The sequence below is a fragment of the Macaca fascicularis genome, chromosome 8 (assembly GCF_037993035.2).
Source record: "Macaca fascicularis isolate 582-1 chromosome 8, T2T-MFA8v1.1".
Classification (NCBI taxonomy): domain Eukaryota; kingdom Metazoa; phylum Chordata; class Mammalia; order Primates; family Cercopithecidae; genus Macaca; species Macaca fascicularis.
In genome coordinates, this window is record NC_088382.1 from 133,736,487 (window position 1) to 133,756,950 (window position 20,464).

Sequence of the window (20,464 nt, forward strand, 5' to 3'; positions counted from 1 at the left end):
GTAATTATTGCTACTGGGAGATTTTTTTGTGGCCCCTTTATTTTTATTATTCATTTTTGTGGGTAAATAATAGGCATTTATATTTATGGGATAAATAAAACATTTACACAAGCATGCAATATATAATAATCACAATCACATCATGTAAAACGGGGCATTGTGGCCCCCTTTTTTAAAAGACAATTCAATGTTCCTATATCAGATTAGGCCATTCTAAATTTTGTCAATGTTTTATTCAACAATGTTTGTCTTGTGTTGTGAGTATCGTTTCCACCTGTGGTTTTTATTACGAATGACCTTCTTTGGTAGAATGGCAGATGAGAGGACATTTCCTGCGGGTGGGTGTAGGTAGGAGAGAAATCTAAAGCAACCATGAGAAGACAAAAGATGTCCCTATGGATGGACATTGTGCCCATTGAACCACCTCACTTAGAGCCACCCTGATTTTCCAGGCCCTCTCACAGCATGTTAGCAAACAGTTGTGGAGCGAACTCCAAAAATGTACCCTCTCCAGTACCTTGAAGCCATGTTTGTGATCTGTAGACCTTTAGAGGGTGGGTGGAGCCCCTACTCCAGGACCAAGACTGCTCTCTGGGTCCTCTTGTGAACTAGTCTAATTTCCCTCTCTCTAAACTTTCTATCTCTTTCCCCTTCCCTTCTATCTCCACCTCTTTCCATCCATCCTTTTATCTTTTTCTGTGTTTTTTTTTTTTCTTTCCCTGTTCCTTGGTACACTTTATTTTGAGACAGAGTCCCTGCTCTGTGACCCAGGCTGGAGTGCAGTGGCGCGATCTCAGCTCACTGCAACCTCTGCCTCCCGGGTTCAAGCAATTCTCCTGCCTCAGCCTCCTGAGTAGCTGGGATTATAGGCACCCACCATTACACCTGGATAATATTTTGTATTTTTAGTAGAGACAGGGTTTTGCCATGTAGGCCAGGCTGGTCTTGAACTCCTGACCTCAAGTGATCCACCCACCTTGGCCTCCCAAAGTGCTGGGATTACAGGTGTGAACCACTGCACCCAGCCCCTTGGTACATTTAAATAAGCCTCTAAGTGTTTAAAAATGCATATGGCAGCCCGTCACTGTCTCCTTGCAGGAACACACACCTGACAAATTTCTTTGTCTTTCCTGCAGATGAGATAGTGGAGTCTTATGAACACCTGGCCCTCAAGGTTTTACACTCTTGGGAAGATATCCCAGAAGTCGGGTGCAGACTAGTTCCCGAGCACATAGAAACTCGGCCGCTGTACCACAAGGATAAGCCAGGAATGGAGCAGGTAGTGGGTGAGACTTTTCTGGCCCTAAAAGTTAATCTTGTGTACCATAGGGTAATGGTTTTCATCCAGGAACAATTTTGACCTTCCCTCAGGAACATTTAGCAATGTCTGGAATCATTTTGTGTTGTCACAGGTAGGTGGGGTTGCTACTGGCATATAGTGGGTAGAGGCCAAGGATGCTGCTAAATTAAACATCCTAGAAAACACAAGGTAGCTTCCCTCCAACAAGGAATTATCCAGCCTAAAATATCAATAATACTGAATTTGAGAAGCTCTGCCCTGGAGTCAGTGTTCAACCTAGGGCATTTTATGATTTGAGTTACCAAACACTTTTGGAAGAATGTTGGAGATTTGAAAAACTTAACCCATTGGGTATGCCCAGGACTGTGTCCAAAATCTGTCTGTAAGTACACAGCCTAATGATAACACACGCTATTCTCAGAGAAGCAATAGGTGGTAGGTTACTTTAAATAACTGGTAAGAAGCAGCTGTGTGGAAAAAATACCTAGAGAGCTGGGCTAGGAGTCAGAAGGGAAGACAAGATAAACTTTGTGAAGAGCCTTCCGTGTACTAGAACCTTTACGCAAATTATCTCAACTATTTAGGATGACCATAGAATTGTTTATTCAAACTGGGGCCATTTGGGAGTGAACAAGGGCACTGTTAATAATCAAGCTGGTACAAGGAACACACACCAGGATTTTCCTAAACAGGGGAGTGTGTGACACCTTCCTCTTATTCCTTACTGCAGCCTCATGATGGGCTTATTATGATCCTCACTTTTACAATGAGGAAATTGAGGTTCAGAGAGCTCAATTAATTTGCTCTGAATTACTCAGTTGGGGAGTAGTAGAGATGGGATTTAGCCCAGGCAATTTGCATCCCTGGTCCATGCCAGGTTCACACCCCAAGCCAGCTTCTGCCCCAGCTCTGGACTCACTCACTGAAGGGCAAATCATGTGAGTTTGATTATAACAGGTCAGAAACACTCACCCTGCTATCCCAGAGGTATTGGGATATAGACTGAGTGATTGCATGTGTGGAGGAGCACGTTGAGAGGGTAAACCATTATCAGATGTAGAAGCTTATGGTTGGTTCCTGAAATTCACTGCCAGGTGTTTGAAATCATCTGGTTACTAGGATCCTTCATTTGGCTGGTCAGATGTGGCTTTCTGATTAAGGGTGAATATTAATGTGTCTTTAGAAAATAAATCATCCCACTTTTCTCTATTCAATTGGTCTTCTTTCCAAATGTGAAACCTTTGCTTACATTTTCTCTTCCTCCGAAGAGCCACTGTTTTCTAGCCAAAGCCCCTTTTCATCCAAATCCTACATCATCTTCATGCTCTGGTGGAGCCCCACCTCATTCGTATAAAATCCACCCTTGCCCCATCATCCCAACCCACATCCCTTACTCCCCTCTTGCCAGAGCTGACAGCGTTCTTAGAATGTATACAACAGAGCTGGGCATGGAATCCACAGGGCTTCTCACATGGGCTCTTAAATCTCTTGTACCAGGGTAAAATCTGATGTATGGAGTTCAAGGAAATGGATGGGAGGCTTTGTTCTGCCACTAACTAGCCACAGAACGTCATATACACTTTGTTGACTTCTCTGAGCTTTAGTTTATGTATAGAACAGAATCCTGGCTGGGGTGAACATTAACAGAGATAATGGATGTAAAATTACATTGAAGGATGATCTTTGTGACAGATGGGATTATCATCTTTTTAATCCTTAGGAATTTACAGAAAGAGCAAGGTCTCTGGGGTCGACACACAAGGGTTGAATACAGACTATGCTACGTATTGTGTATTAAGCATGTTCAAAATATTTTTTTCCTCTGTCAAAAAGGAATAATAACATCTACCTGGTGGGGATGTTGCAAGAGTTCATAAGATAATGTGTGTCAAGTATATAGATAGCGTTATGTCTACCCCCTAAGTTGATACTCAATAAAGGTTTACTCACCCTTCACCTACTCTTAATTTATGCTCTAATTCCTAAATATATATATATATATATACAGAAGTCAACAGATATGCTAAATAGACATCTATAAAACTACCAAGCTATACTTAATATCTATTTTTACTAAAAGGATCTTATACAACCATGAATTATCAATTACTCATGCCCCTCAGCCCCCTCCCAAAGCTAAAGAAGATATTTTTTTCTTAACAAGGGCCGCCTGCAGATGTGGGTAGACATGTTTCCCAAGGATATGCCTCAACCTGGACCTCCTGTTGACATCTCTCCAAGGCGACCCAAAGGGTATGTCAGCTGTAGCCCCAGCTTTAGGGGAAGACACCAGGGTAGCAGACAAAAGAATCCTGACATTTTATCTGGTGACTGACAGGTTACCTGATCATCATACCTCACTATCCACTTGGCCAGTTTTGCAGGAGCTGGTGGTGGCCCCTGTCTTAAGGGAGGGGCTTCTGAGTTTCCAGTTCCTCATCTGAAAAATGCTGGTTAATAGAAGGAAGACCTGCTCAGAGGAATACATGTCCTTGATGGTTCTAAGGTCTCCAGCTTGGATACTTGGTTCTGACAGAACCAAGCCCCTGAGTGTTGATATTTCTGAACTTGGCAAACTTTAGGAAACTTACAGACCAAAGGCAATGCTAGAACCACACAGACAGCAACTGACTCAGCTTTCAAGGTCATCAACTTAATGCATCCTTCTCCCATCCCAGATACGAATTGAGAGTGACCATCTGGAACACTGAAGATGTCATTTTAGAGGATGAGAATTTCTTCACAGGCCAAAAATCAAGTGATATTTATGTGAAAGGGTAAGGTTATCAACCAACTCCAACCTCCCTTTTCCTTCCTTCCTCACCTTTTTAAACCCTAACCAAATCTGTGCCTCATGGAGGATACTAAACCCACAGCCCACAAAAGGAGCCGTCTTGCTTTGTTAGATAAGGCCACTTTCTTTGTCTAATATTTGTCTTATTTTGTCATTTTGCTAAAAATTATTAGCTTATAAAAATATTTTATGAGGAAAAATTTATTACATATACATCTTTCAGTTAAACATTGGATACCTAAACTTATTCAGTAACATTTGTCATGTATCTATCTTTAAACAGAAGGAAGCAGAGTGATGTGGTGCTGTTAAAGAAAGATTAATATGTCAAGAAGATTGTAAAGTGAATGTGAAAGCTAAAATTTAGACCTTCCTGTTTGCTAGTGGTATTGATTAAAAAAAGATACAGCCTAAGACCCAGAGAAGCATTTTATATCTCTTTTACATCTTGGCTCTGCTTCCTTTTGACCACTAGTCAGGGAAGGGGATGAGGTGGTACGGCATCAGAAAAAAGGTGATTTAAATCTGTACCTTAACTAAAACCTACCTCTGCCTTATGCTAATATCTCTTTGCCTTCCCCAAATGGAAGTATTCTGTCTCCAGAATGTATGTTATCAATGACTTGCAGTCATACCACATCCAGTGGTTCAAAATTCCCATTTTTTTCTTAATAAAAATATAGAATGAGTTAAACTTTTACAAAGCAGGAGGAATAGAAGGAGCATGACCCAAAATAAGATTTTAAGATCCTCTGAAATTGCTGTCTCATCACCAGTTTAAAGTATCCTGTAAATAGGTATTTTACCATGGCTTGAAATACGGAAGGATTCTGGGAGAGTTCGGGTTGAAATACGGAAGGATTCTGGGAGAGTTCGGGTTGAGACTTCCAGAAGCTGGCCTTCTGGAAAATGTGTTGAAGGAGATGTCTATTCACTCACTCTCTGTCTCCTTCCCTCCCACTCACTCCTCAGCCAACTCCAGTCTGGCTTTCTTCCCAATATTCCACCAAAGCAGGTCTCGCTAAAGTGACAGTGCTCTCCATTTTGCTAAATCTAATTGTCTTGTGTTTTTAAAAATTAGTCCTTTTCTTATTGCATTTGTCTGAGGAGCATTTGTCACACCTAAGCACCTCTTCTTTGTGAAACACCTTCTTGCCTTAACTTCTGTAGCAACACGTGTCTGTTTTTTCTCTTATCCCCTTGATTACTTCTTGTCTGTGTCCTTCAAAAGCTCATTTTCTGCCGTCTAGCAGTTAAATAGCTCGTAGCATTGTCCTGGGCCAACTTCTCATCTCCCACTCTTTTATCTCTCTGCCATTTTCAACTAACACTTCGCTTGAATCAAGTGGTTCAAATAACCAATGGCTTTAGTTGTCACCTTTTAATTTCCATTCTTGACAACTCCTGTTCCCAATGTGTCTACGTAGATTCCTCAAAAGCAGCACCTCAAACTGAACAACTCTAAAACCAAAATGATCTTACAACACTTTCTTCTCTGTGGTTCCTTATCGTAGTGACTGGCACCATCATCCATTAGGTTGAGAACCCCAAATCTGCAGACCCTTTCCTCACTGACTTCCCCATTTCTAATGTGCTGTCAGAGCCTGTCCACTTCACCTCCCAAGTGGCCATCAGCACTGTTCATCCTCTCCATCTTAGCCTCATCCCACCATTGTCTTTTCCTCCATCATCTCTTGCTAGATGGGACCATAGCAATACCAATGCCACCATCAAATTGGCCTCTCCATATTCATTCTTGCCCTCCAATAATTTGTTCTCTATGTTTAAACATGAGCTATCTTTTCAAAACACAATCTGATCATGTCAGTCCTGTCCTTAAAACCCTTCAATGACATCTCATTTTCTCTGAACAGAGATTCAAATCCTTAATACATCCTAAAATATCCCATATAGCTAGCCCCTGCCTCTCCCTTCAGCCTCATTTCATAGCACACTCCCCCTTGCTCTCTGCAAGAAGAACTAAGAAGAAAGACCTTCTAAGGCTGCATCCTTACTACTTCTTCCACGGAGCCTTTGCACATCTCTCTCTCTAGTGACTTCTGCCACTCACTCATATCCCTCTCTCCCCTTTCCCCTATAACTATAGCTCCATGAAGCAAGGACCGTCTCTGTGTGCTCACTAACACTCCCCTGGTGTCAAGCTCTCTCATAGCCTCAGAACAGATACCACAAATGTATTGGTTGAGTGAACACCATCTTTAGCTAAATAATTTTGCCCATACATGAGTGGTGACACTCCTCCGTGAAGAGAAAGGCCTTCACTCCCCTCTTCCCTGCCCTGGGAAGGAAGGATGTCTGCTTTCAGAAAGCACACAGTTTGAAATTATCAACTAGTTTGAATAAAAAGTACTTATTTTCTCAATTAATTCACCATGGACAAAGTAGTAGGGATAAATGTACTAATTGTAACTTATATTATGCTGGGGATGGAGGAGGAAGACCAGGTAATACTAAGAAGAAAGAATATGATAGATAATTTGGAATGTCCAAGGCACATTTAGGCATCATCTCATGTGATTTTTCAGAACAACCCTATAAACTAGGTGCTATAATTGCTTCCAGTGTACAGATGAAACAAAGACACAGGGAGGTTAGATAACTTACCTATGGCTGCACAGTAAGTGGTGCGGTCAGAGTTGGAATCCAGATGGGTGCAGGCAGCCCTCCCACCCTCCATGCCACACCAATCCAAGCCTGTTGGGCTTTCTAGGCCTAGAATCAGGGAGGAGGGGACCAATTCTAGTCTGATGGCACAGGTCTGACAACACAAGTCTATACCAGCCCAGTGCATGCCTGACGGCACAGGTCTACAGCAGCCCAATTTCAGAGTCCTCAGTGTACTGGGTAATCTTGTTCTAACACTCAAGTATAGAGGTGGCATCCCTTACAAAGAGGGCTCCCAGGGTGACAGAGATTCAGATTACACTTTCACTTCATATTTCCTGAATTCCCCATCTTGATTGCATGGGGCTTCAGATCTATACAAGCAATTGAAGACCCTTCCCCAGCCTGTCTTGGAATGAGCCATTTTTCTGTTATGACAGACTCTCCGACCCCTATTTTACTCATTCAAGTTAAAATGGAAACTTCCAACTGAATCTAATCATAATGATTTTTAAACTATGATCTGTGACCACACTGAAATGAGCTAAATCGCTTATGATTATCCTGATGGCTGGAGAACGTACTCTGAGTATTTGAATTCTTTGAAATATTTTCTCAGGTGGTTAAAGGGTTTGGAAGATGACAAGCAGGAGACAGACGTGCATTACAACTCCCTGACTGGAGAGGGCAACTTCAACTGGCGCTTCCTGTTTCCGTTTCAGTATCTCCCGGCTGAGAAGCAAATGGTCATTACCAAGAGGGAGAACATCTTCTCTCTAGAGAAGATGGAGTGTAAGACTCCCGCTGTGTTGGTGCTGCAGGTTTGGGATTTTGAAAGGCTGTCCTCAGATGACTTCCTGGGTAAGCCAGTGACTTCATCAAGCACATATTAGTTTCAGCTTTTGGAGAGCTTGGTCTGATTTAGTTACAAAGCTAATAATTTCAGCACTATCTACAATAGCAAAAACTTGGAAACATCCCAAATAGCCATTAATAGGGATTAGTTAAATGAGTGATGGTGCATCCACATGATGGACCACTACATATTCCAAAAGACTTAAGTTGATCTTTGCTCTACCACTAAAAAGTCATTAAACTTTGAGCTAATTACTGGTCTGCTCTGTGCCTCAGTTGTAAAATGAGGGTAGTAATATTACATATTTCAGAGAGGGGCAGAGCTGTAAATGTGGTAACACAAAGAGCATGCCATAGTGCCTCACACATAGTAAGCACTTGTAAGCCAAAATGTACCTGAGACAAGTTTCAATCAATTTAGAAGTTTATTTTGCCAAGAATAAGAACAGGCCTGTGATATAGCCTCAGGAGGTCTTGATGACATGTGTCCAAAGTGGTCAGACCTCACGTTGGTTTTATACATTTTAGGGTGATATAAGACATCAATACACATAAGATGTATGTTGGCTTGGTCTGGAAAGGTGGGACAAGTGGAAGTGGGGGCTTCCAGTTCGTAGGCAGATTCAAAGGTTTTCCAATTGGAAATTGGTTATCGTCTAAAAACCTGGAATCAAGAGAAAGGAATGTCTGGGTTATGATAAGGAGTTGTGAAGACCAAGGTTTTTTCATGCATATGAAGCCTCAAGGTAGCAGGCTTTGGAGAAGATAGATTATCAGACTTGAAGAGTCTGTTCTATGAGTCTTAAGGTCTTTGTTGATGTTAACAGTAATGAGGCATGTCTGACTCCCCCTTCCCATCAATGGCCTAGAACTAGCTTTTCAGGTTAATTTTAGAATGCCTTTGGCGGAGAGGAGGAGTCCATTCAGATGGTTGGGGGGCTTAAAATTTTATTTTTGGCTTACACACTCAAGTGACAGTCCTGCAAATGTTAAAAATATGGGACTATCTAATGAATTGGACAGTTGTACAGGATGCATTAAGTGAAAAAAGAAAAATCTCATTTCTGTAAACTACATTTATATGTATAGGAGAAAGGGATAGTCAGAGAAGACTAAGCACCAATACACAGAGCAGTGCTCAACTTTTTAGGGATGAAATTATGAAAAATTTTTCCTTTCTCATGTTTTTGCCCATGTATATATGCTCTGAAGTTTCCATATTTAACAAATGTTAATTTATAATAGGAAAAAATGGTTAAAGAGATATAGAACTCATGGCAATCTCTTACTCTGCCTTGTGTTCACTCATTGGAAAAACAGTGTTGGGAACCCACTAAGGTTCATTTCCTGTCCTGCAGAGTAGATACAAAGACAATAAGACTAGTAGTCTCTGACCTGGAAGAGTTTAGTGGACACCAAGAGGGAGGTGAAGTGGGGTGAGGAGGATCTCATGGGGTTGTCAGTGCTAAAGCAGGGGAAGGTTAAAGCCAATAATCCAGGCTCAGGGAACAGAGGAGGTGCTCAGCAGTGATGCTGCCTGCAACTGAGGCTTGCAAGTTAAGTATTGTTAACTTAAGAGTTAAAACAAGCTCTTCCTTTGTCTTCTACCTGCTACCATGTGATTAATCTTTTGATGACACCAAACATGTCTCAATCCTATTTGTACTCCCAATACCTAGCACATAGTTGTGATCCAATGTGGTACTGATTGAATGGCTAGGAAGTGAAGGGTGAATGAATGAATGAGGATGGTTATTGAGAAGCTCTTCTGTTACTTTTAGAAAATGCTTCCCTAACTGTAAGGGTCATCTCTCCACAGGCACCCTGGAAATGAACCTCAACAGTTTCCCTCGAGCAGCTAAGTCTGCCAAAGCCTGTGATCTCGCCAAGTTTGAAAATGCAAGTGAGGATACCAAGATCTCTATATTCCAGCAAAAACGTGTGCGTGGCTGGTGGCCTTTTTCTAAGAGCAAAGAACTCACAGTAAGTGACAGCTATAGGAGGTGGAGGAGATGGGGGAAGTTGGGGGCATCATGCTGTTTCAATGAGTCATTTTGTGAACTTCAAGTAAAATGCCTTGAAATGACATGAACCCTTCATGCAGAGGTTCTGCTAAGAAGCAAGAACTTTTAAAACTTTATAAATGCATGAAGACTTAGCAATCTATGTTGAGGTGATTTTCTATCCTTTTGGCCTGAACTTATGCCCCTGGCATTAATTATTTTTCAACATTTCTTAAAATTATGCATGAATTCCTGAGTAATATACAATTTCAATGCACTTACCTTATGCCTTCATCCTCAAATGTAAGGCATGATTTTTTTTCAAAGAAGGTGATGGCAGGAGATGCCATGTATCCCTTTTCCTGAATTGCCCACTTCCTGCAAATGCATGTCAGACTGTGTGGCATGTGTTTGGAGGAATTTTTGACCTTCAACAAATATTGGGAAGACAGTTTCTTCTTCCTATTCTTTCCCTGACTGATCCTCTGTAAGGCAGGAGGGATGACTTAGTGAGGTTGGAAAAAGGTACTGAGACTGATAGCAGGGTCTTTTTTCTGCTAGCCTCCCCTTGGGATGAGTGCATTCTGCCCCCGCTTCTAGTGCCTTGTGGCAAAAGCACACCTAGGACAGGATTTTTCTGGTAGCACGTCTGGATAGAGACCTATTTCTCTTTCTGTCTCTGCTTGAGGATCTAGTGGGTGTGAGGCAGGGATTCCCCTTGTACCTCCCTGGGTAAATGGCAGCTGCTGGTCTGACCTCATGGTGTCTAGTTTTATTATATTTTCTGAGAGTTTGTCTCTTCTATACATTCTTAATTGGATCCCCTTGATTGGTGAGGTTGCTGGAGAGGTCCAGCCAGTTTCATTCACACTCAAGTACTTAATGAGGGGTTACTACATGCCAGTCTCTGGGCTTGGTTCTGGGCAATCAATATTTGTTGGATGCATGAATGAAACCAGAAATGAATGAGTCATGGCCTCTGCTCTCAGCCGTCTCAGAGTCCAGTGAGAGGGACAAACAGGTCAACATCCAATCATGCATGGAATAACCGAGGTGTGAAATGCAGGGAAGGAATGGAGAGGTGAGAGGGATGCAATTGTCCTGATGGAGTTGAGGGTTCAAACAGGACAAAGGACAATGAAAAGGCATTTTATAGATGAAAAACAGCAGATGTCTCCTCCAAGTGAACCATGATGAGTACAGTATGGAGGCATGAAGGGGCTCCCAGTAGAAAGCTAACAACCCTCTGATCAAAATTCCTGAACACAGTACAAGGTTGGAAAATGGGGATTGCCAGGCCCAGAAGTCCAAACTGTTATCCTTTGACATCATTCTAATCTGTCTACATTAATAAGCAGTAAATTTAGATGCATGATCATATAGCAGTCGTCTATATCTTATATTCCTTTAGATTTTGAGAAATATGTACAGACTCCTGTTATTTCATTTAATCCTAATTACTCTTCATTTTCCATGTCATTTACTTATTTCTTCATTTCATCCAACAAGTATTTTCTGAGCTTCTATCAAATGATAGGCCCTGAGAATAAGACATGAGTAATACAGACAAGGTCTCTGTCATCACAGAGCTTACAGTCTTAAGTCAAGTTCAGACACACAGACCCACAGAGAGCTACTCACACATACTCCAAGAAAGAATGACTTAGAACAAGGGCTGGGCAGGAGACAGCACCGAATCAAAGCTTATCCAATGCAGGGATTTCCATTCACTATGGTGGCAGTGGAAGGCCTTTCTGTGCCTGTGAAACTAAGTTGAAACTTGATGAATGAAATGTAGTGAGCCATGGGAGGAAGAGCATTTCCCACAGAGTAAATTCCACAGGCAAACGGCCTGAGGTGGGAATGAGTTCAGTGCTTTGGACAAACTAAAATCCCAAATGAATAAAAACCTCCCATAACTGGCGTGTGATGCATGAGGGCAGTGCTGGTGAAATGGAGAGGACACCAGAGCCTGATCACACAGGCCTCAAGGCTATGGTGAAACGCTTGGACTTCATTCTCAAAGGAAAGCCACTGCATGATTTCCAGCAGGGAGGGGATCTGCCTCACCTAGGAAACACATCCCCTTAATGCTGTGTGGACAATGGTCAGAAGAGGATCAAACTTGGAGAGAGAGGACCAGGCAGAAATGTAGGAAAGAGTTAAAATGTGCTGAAATAGGAACTCAGAGAGGAGGCTCTTTGGAGAAGGGCACTTGGTTGCTGTGTCAAATGCTCCTGAGAGTTGAAGAAGCCACAAAGATGTGCCCATTGGACTTAATGGCATGGAGGTTCCCGGTGACCTTTAAAAAAGCAGCACTGTGAATGTCCACAGCATTATTCATAATAGCCCCAAAGCAGAAACACTCAAATGTCCATCAGCTGGTGAGTCAATTTTTAAAATGTGGTATATCCATACAATGGAATATTATTCAGTCATGAAAAGGAATGAAGTACTGATACGTGCACCAACATGGATGAACCTTGCAAATGTTATACTAAGTGAAAGAAGCCTGTCTTGAAAGACTACATACTGGTCTGATTTCATTTGTGTGAAATGCTCAGAATAGGCAAATCCATAGAAAATAGATGAGCAGTTGCCAGGGGCTGGGGTGGGGTAGAAAGGGAATGGGGAGCAACTGGTATGGAGTTTCTTTTTGGGGTGATTAAAAAAAAGTTCTGAAATCAAATAGTGGTGATGGCAGTACAATTTTGTGAACATATTAAAATCTATGTAATTGTTGTATAATTTAAAAGAGTGAACTTGGTGAAACCCCGTCTCTACTAAAAATACAAAAAATTAGCTGGGCATGGTGGCAGGCGCTACTCAGGAGGCTGAGGCAGGAGAATGGTGTGAACCTGGGAAGCAGAGCTTTCAGTGAGCCGAGATCGCACCACTGCACTCTAGCCTGGGCAACAGAGCAAGACTCCGTCTCAAAAAACCAAAAAACAAAACCAGAATGAACGTTATGATATATGAATTTTATCTCAGTTTTTTAAAAGCAATGTTAGTGGAATGGTGAAGACAGAAGTAGATGAACGTGGATTGTCCAGTGAATGAGGAGCAGGTTAGTGTAGACTCTCTAGAACCCCCACCAGTTTCATCTCTCACTGCTCCCCTCTCAACCATCTCAAACCCTTCCCGGACTCTTGCTTGTCTGGTCTGTGGACTGGTTCTTCTGCCTGGATTGCCTTAGCCCCTTTCCCTGAGAAAACTCCTAGTCCTTAAATATTTGGAGATTCTTTTTAGCAGTTGTCCCTCTGAGATGCCTTCCTGGGTATCCTCAGCCTGGGTGGGCTTGCCTTCTACTTCCCTACATGTATCTCTTGACACACTATTTGAACTTGTCCGTGGACTTCATGGTTCTTCTACTGTCAGCAATTTGAGTCCAAAAAGTATGTTTTTGCTTTCCGTTCCCTTTCTTAATTTTCAGTGTCTAATGTACATAGCACATAATACTCAAATATTTATTGAATGAATCAATTCAAGAATAATTAATTGACCCTACTATAAAGAGATTATAAGGTTTTCTTCTGTTTAGTGTACTAAGCACATAAGAAGTGCTCAGTAAATGTTCTTTGAAAATGAACATATTAGTACACATTGATTTATATGATTATCTGAGTGTCGGTTTAGAAGCCAGAGAGGAATAAAGAAATGACAGAAGACAGGTAGATTTTAATGGCAAGGGGATCAAAAGATTTGGATTGAATATTACACAGTGGCACATGGATGAACCTTTGGGCTGTGGCAGTCTGTTTTCCTAGACTGTATTAAGATCTGTAGAAGCATTTGAGCTTATGATCTGAGCCCCACCTGCTAGGTACCAGAGTAGTGGCAATTTCCATGATTTTTCACCTTCTGTCCATGCTGTCCTTGCCTTGCCAGAGCCTAGGTATGTCAGGTTATTATAGTGATTTAAATTCATTTGTTGAGTAGTTTTGTAATGACTGTAATGTTCTCACTTAAGTGAGACATTTATGTGGGAAATTTACTGTCTAGTTTGATTGACTCAATGCAGAGTTTTTCTGCTTTTGTGCTTTGGAGGGTCCATTTGAAGATCCCTCTATTTGAAGACTCCTCTTTGTCTCATGAGGGAAAACCTAACAGAGCCACTGGGGCCAGATCACCTCTTACTGTCCTATCATAAAAGAGAAGCCTCTTTTATGAGGACATGCACATTTTATAATTTAAGATCCCACAGAGGACTTATGTGCATCAAAAAATGCATGTCTGTGTTAAAAATTTCAAAAGCTTTCTGGATTGTCCTAGGGATTGCAATCAGTAATAATGAGAGGGGTGGATTCCACCCTAGAACGGCGCCAGGTCAGCAGATAAGCAATGCATTCAAGGCTAACTGGGGCCAAGCACAGTGGCACACACTTGTAGTCTCAGCTACTTGCGATGCTGAGGCAGGAGGATCCCTGGAGCCCAGGAGCTCAAGTCTACCCTGGGCAACAGAGTGAGACCTTGTCTGTAATAATAACAAACACTGACTCCTGGATTCCATCCTTTAAGAAATAAGAAAAACCATCTTGGGTCCAAAGCCTGGCTCCATTATTTACCAGCTGTCTGAACTTTACCATGAACCTCAGTTTTCTTAGCTGTAAAGCTTGAGAAAATTAAAGTATGTACCTCATGAGCTGTCATAACCCTGAAATGAGATAGAATCTGTGTGCCTGGAACATACTAAGTGTTCAATAAATATCAGATTTTCGCTTGAGCGAAAATTTACTCAGCAGTAAACTGTTTTGACCAGTCCCTGCTCCCACCTCCTTCTGGGCCCCAAGATGAGGGAAATGCCTCAAACTCAAAATACCTAAATATCTTAGTCAATGTTAACATCTAATCCTTAGGGGTTACACTTTTGGTAAATGTAAGAAAAAAGAAGGGGCTGGGTGTGGTAGCTCATACCTGTAATCCCAGCACTTTGGAGTAGGAGGACATCTTGAGCCTGAGAGTTGGAGACCAGCCTGGGTAACACAGTGACACCCCATCTCTCCAAAAAATTTTTAAAATTTGCCAGGAATGGTGGTACCTACCTATAGTCCCAGCTACTCAGGAGGCTGAGGAAATAGGATCCCTTGAGCCCAGGAGTTCAAGGTTGCAGTGAGCTATAATCACGCCTTTGCATTCCAGCCTGGGCAACATAGGGAGTCCCTGTCTCTATAGAAAAAAAGGAAAGAAAAGAAAAAGAAAGGGGGCCGGGGAGGGGAAGGAATAGAACCTCTAGCAACATACTCTTAACTACTTTATAAATGATTCTCCTGATGAATTGGCCATGATAATGAATTTTCACAGGAGATTGTTTTAAAGATTTGAAATGGCTCTGTTGTCTGGGGGTTCGTTGTCTCATGCTGAGAAAAAATTCAGGATATGGACATGTGTGAATGGGTTAAGGAGTGGAAAGTTTAATAGACAGAAGAAAGGAGAGGAGTTCCTTGAGAGAGAGAGACCCGTCCAAAAAGGTGGGGAGGTGGCAGACTGCAGCAGATTTTATAGGCAGGCTGGAGAAGGTGGTGTCTGATTTACATAGGGCTCACACATTGGTTCAATCACATATGACGTTTACATAGGGCCCAGGAAAACTGGTCGCCCCACCCTAATCTTATTATGCAAATAGGCTTTCCAGTTGATTGGCACCATCTTTTCTGTTCTTTACTGTACACGTGGCTGAGGGAAGGGAAGATGAGACCGCCATCTTGAACATGTCTAGTCCCTGCCAGCATTCACCGTGCAAGCTCCCAGCTCGCTTGTCTCTGCCTGCAGTTCGATTTTACAGGCTGCTCTTTGTTAAAGAGAAAGGCCTTACCGAGGACTCCCATACCCTTACTACCTGCCTAAGTGATTTCTTCTTAACTCTTGTATCACCTTCTATACTAAGGATAGGGGCTTCTAATTAAATGCTCTTCATTTCTATCAACGTAGTTTTCCCCTGAGTCTAGATGATCATGTTGCTCCTTCAGTAGTTCATTTTTCAACAGTTACAGAGAGCCTCCTCTGGGCAGGGCTTTGGTAGGATATCCTGAATGCAAAGATGAATAGGATGCAGCTCTTGCCCCCAAGGAGCTGCTGTCTTGAGAAGACAGAACAGTTGCCGGTTGCTTCTCTTGTCTGACTGTCCTAGTAACAAGTGTTACCAATAGGAACTGACTACCAGAACCTGTTCTGAAAGACTGAACATACAAACAGCAGTGGTCAGGCCACACGTGACAATAAAGCTACAACCTCTGCAGCAACGAGCCCCAAACCGTCAGAGCTTGGGCAATGACTGCAAGCTTCCCTAATTGGTGCCCCTCCTTCCAAATATGTTCCCCTAACTAATCACATATGACAGCCCCCTACTTAGCCTGCTTCCAGTTTCCCCACACGAGTACCTTTCAGTCAGAACACATCCGATGACTTCCCTTTTCTTGTGATAAATCTTCCTCTCTCCCTATTTTTGAGTCTCTGACAAACCTAAGTGAGGGCAGCTCTAAATAAATAGCCTCTGTTTGTTCTTATCTTGGTGATCTTTGTTGATTTCCACAGCACAAAACACTGAATGTATATTAATTCATTTATCTGCTAAAACCCCCTGAAAACATATATAATCAATCCCAGTTTTATAGATAAGGAAGCTGAGGCACTAAGAGCTTAAGTAACTTGCCTCATGTCACACAGCTACTCAGGGAAGATGAGATTCAAACACAAGCAGTTCACCCCTACACTCTTGAGTCCTAACCACTGTGCCATACTTCCTTTTCTGGCAGAGGGTCATAGAAACAGAAGGGACGTCCAACCTGTCCTGGGGTCACCAGCAATCTTCACCATAGAGGTGAAGTCTGAAGTGATATTTTTGGGGGAAATACAATTTAGAACAAAGTTTCCCAACTCAAAAGCTAATGAAGTTTTATCATTGAGTAGTCATTAAAAGCAACCTGCTGAGAGATTGCAGAGACAGAAATTTCATCCTTTTATATAGCTGAGCAGCAATCACCCATTACATACATATTTTCGGGAGAAATGATAACTAGTTCTCAAATAAGAGGACTTCACAGCCCCATTTGTCACACATTGTTCTAGATTCACATGGTCATTGAGGTGACCATTTATGTTACTTGATTAGTTTTACCCAAAGGAAAAACAAACTTCTCAAATCTTTTTGCCACCTGCCAGAGATTTTTTAAACATATTTATTTTTAAATCTGTTATCAGTGCCCCCCCAGCAGTGTCATTTAGTCAATCTTCTCAAATCTTTATGACAGGAGGTAGTTTTGCAAATTGGGGCAAAGTGCTCACCAAAGTTAGCCTCCTACCCTCTCAGAGAAACTGGGGTATAGGGTGCTATTCTCTTGATGTTTACATTTCAAGGAGATGGTTCTCAGATCCTTGAAAAAGACGTTCCTGGGTGTTAAAGACAAAAGGCCTATCAGCTTTCATTTTTTTAAATAATGAAAAAAAAAAAGCTTTCAAAACAATTTATATACATTTCAAAGAAAAGAGAAAGTGCTTACAATTTCTCTAACGTAAATGCTTTAAGAGAAAAGGGGGAAGGAAATCTCTTCCGATTTTCAACAGGGAGAACTAAGCCTCTCATTTTTTATTTTTATTTGCCCTTACACCTCCTAAAGGGAAAAGAAGAATCGACTTCATTTTCATGCATACCAGTGGCCCATGGTCAGAGCCTGGCCAAGGCTAGGAGCAGCATGGAACCTGGTCCTGAAAGCCCTGCTTTGGCCTGCAGAAGGGATGTATTCCAGCTACCCCTGTCTTCTTGTTACAGGAAAGGGGTCCCAGTCCAGACCCCAAGAGAGGGCTCCTGGATCTTGGGCAAGAAGGAATTCAGGGCAAGTCTGTAAAGAGAAAGCAAGTTTATTAAGAAAGTAAAGGAATAAAAGAATGGCAACTCCATAGACAGAGCAGCCCTGAGGACTGCTAGTTGCCCATTTTTACGGTTATTTCTTGATGATATGCTAAACAGGGGTGGATTCATGCCTTCCCTTTGTAGACCATAGAGGGTAACTTCCTGACATTACCATGGCATTTGTAAGCTATCATGGTGCTCGCTGGTGGGAGTGTAGCAGTGATGATGACCAGAGGTCACTCTTGTCCTCTGATCGTTGGTTCTGGTGGGTTTTGGCTGGCTTCTTTACTGCAACCTGTTTTATCAGCAAGGTCTTTATGACCTGTATCTTGTGCTGACCTTCAGTCTCATCCTGTGACTTAGAATGCCTTAACCGTCAGGAGTGCAGCCTCGTAGGTCTCAGCTCCATCGTACCCAGCTCCTATTCAAGATGGAGTTGCTTTGGTTCAAATGCCTCTGACACTCTTTCCTCCTTAAGTAATCAATAACCATATTAAGAAAATAACTTTCTCCTAATGGAGTAGCAAGTTAGGTGGTCCAGAGTAAATGGTGTAATGGAAAACTCCTGCCATTCCTGGGGGCACTTCTGTTTCCATGTGTGTAAAATCACTAAGTTAGACTGGGTGCCTCCAACATGCATGCCCATCCTAGACATTCTCTAATTCCAACTCTGTGTGCCCTCTCCTTCCGTTCTTTGAAGCCAGTATCCGAACATTGCTGTCTGGTTTTAGTTCCTGGCAAGCAAGAGAGAGTTTGTTTATGGCCATGGACACCTGCCAGATTTATTTTTAAAGCTGCTTATCAGTGCCCCCCAGCAGCATCATTTAGACATTTAGACCACACAGCTTCTAGTGTGGAATGTGGAATGTGGCTGTCCTCATAGTAAGTGAAAAACAGCTCCACGGCATTGCTGAGGAAAGGGGACCCTTGGGAGAAAGAAAGGGAATATCTACGACCATGTTCTTCATGAAGCACATTGCACTATGCATTTTATATGCCTTATCCCAAGTCATCCTACTCAAAGCAACCTTTAAATAAATCACTCTTTTAATAGATAAAGATCAAAAAATGTCTTTTGCAAGTTAATCCCACAAACTGACAGACAGCCAAGGTAAATCGCATCCCCGGTACATCAACAACTAAAACTCAAAGGGAGATTTCTGTGCTTCCAGTTTGGTGTGAAAAACAGCTGTCAGCATCTATTATGGCTACATACTTATATGTTATGTTCTAAAGATTCAGCAGTGAATGAGATAAATTCCTAGCATCCTGAAGTCCACAACTTAGCTGGGGAGGGTGGGAGATAGATCATTTAAATAATATTTAGCAAGATCAGATAGGAGCAGAGGAGGGAGATATTTTTATATAAAGATTCTTTTTAAGATAGGGTGTATAATGTGCATGTATAGGAAATCTGAAAAGCACAAAAGGTAGAAAAAATAGCACACATATGTGTACCATCTAAAGAAAACTCTTGCTAATGGGGTGGTTATTCCTAATATTTTCTCTATGCATAATCATTCCATACTTAAAATAGTGCCTTCTTCATTTTGTTCCACTCAGTTTTCTTATGAGCATTCCTCTGCATTATACTAGCAATATTATTAACTCTATATTCTCAAAATAAAAATGCCAGTTTAATCATTGTGTTTGTCCTCAACATTTATTCATTTAAAAAATGTGAGCACACAGAAAAGTTGAAATGGAACAATGATCAGCCATAGATCCACCACCAAAGTTCAACACTTGCTAATATTTTGCCATATTTATTTTGTCAATATATTTGCGTATACTCCATCGATATATGAAGTATATTTGAGTATTTGTGTGTATGTATATATGCCTATTTTTTGACTGAACAATTTAAGCTGCAGACATTCTGACACTCTACCCCTAAATACTTCAGCATGCATCTCAGGAATATAGACCCTCTCCTACATAACCACAATGCTGTCACCACATATAAGTAAATAATGATTCCCTAATGTAATCTGATATCCATACCATATTCGTGTCTCCATCTAGAAAAAGAATACCCTATTGCCCCCAAAATGTCTTATATAGCTGTTTCATTTTCAAAACAAGACTCAATCATGGTTTATGTATTGCTTTTCATTATTATATCTCTTTGGTCTATTTTAAAACAATCTTCTGACATTTTCCCCTCATGTTGACTATTTAATGAGACTAGGCTTGCTTTATCTGCTTGTTTTCTCATCATATTGCTTATCTTATTCTCTATCCTCTGTATTTCCCGTGAAGTGTAAGTTAGATATGACAGCATTTATCAAGTTGTTTAACAGGTGATGCTGTTTACTCCATAGCGGATCATGCCAGGAGGCACATGCTATCAGATGGTCTCATATTAGTGATGCTGTGTTTGCTCACTTGACTATGTTGGTAAATACAAGATCTCTTCACTGTAAAGGCACATTTTCCCCTTTGCAGTTAGCAGACAACTGATGGGTAACGTGGTGCTGTGGGGAATTCCTGTTCTGCTCTACCCAAAGGCCTTAATAACTACTGGCGATCTTAATTATTTCATTGGTTTTATAAAATAATTTTTCTAACCCTTCCTTACATCTGTCTGTCTAAGCTATGTATCGATCTATTTACCTATCTACTATCATTTGAAAGAATGTATTTATTGGTTGGCATTTATCTGTTAAAAAGAGCTTTCCCTCATCAATTGGAAATGAATCAGTCATCCTCCTCCCCTACTCCTAAAAAAGACAGGGTAAATACATAATTCTATCGCTTAGTAACCAAATTTTACAATTCAGAGTTGGTATAAGAGCCATCTCTAATGATTTTCCCTTGCTTTTGTTGTTACTGTTATCACTATGGATTCATGGATTTTTAACAAATGCATTGTAAGTTCTATCCACTGAAGAATCTAGAATTAAAATCACCCAGTAGCAAAGACGACTCCTAGCACCTAGATCCTGGTTTCTACACATCAGCTCCTACTGAAAACCAACGAACCAAAGAAACAAAAAACAGGGATCTTTGGGGAAATGGCTGACTCCAGGTCTATGGCA

The 20,464-nt window shown here is 41.5% G+C and overlaps 1 protein-coding gene across 1 annotated transcript in view; it reads left to right on the forward strand.

Moving 5' to 3' along the window:
• Positions 1 to 20,464, forward strand: part of FER1L6 (fer-1 like family member 6) — a 213,514-nt gene that overhangs the window by 187,908 nt on the left and 5,142 nt on the right. The window contains exons 35-39 of the mRNA XM_005564037.5: positions 1,137 to 1,279; positions 3,465 to 3,553; positions 3,979 to 4,077; positions 7,339 to 7,580; positions 9,394 to 9,557. Coding sequence (XP_005564094.3) covers positions 1,137 to 1,279; positions 3,465 to 3,553; positions 3,979 to 4,077; positions 7,339 to 7,580; positions 9,394 to 9,557 — 737 coding nt within the window. The remainder of the gene's footprint in view (positions 1 to 1,136; positions 1,280 to 3,464; positions 3,554 to 3,978; positions 4,078 to 7,338; positions 7,581 to 9,393; positions 9,558 to 20,464) is intronic.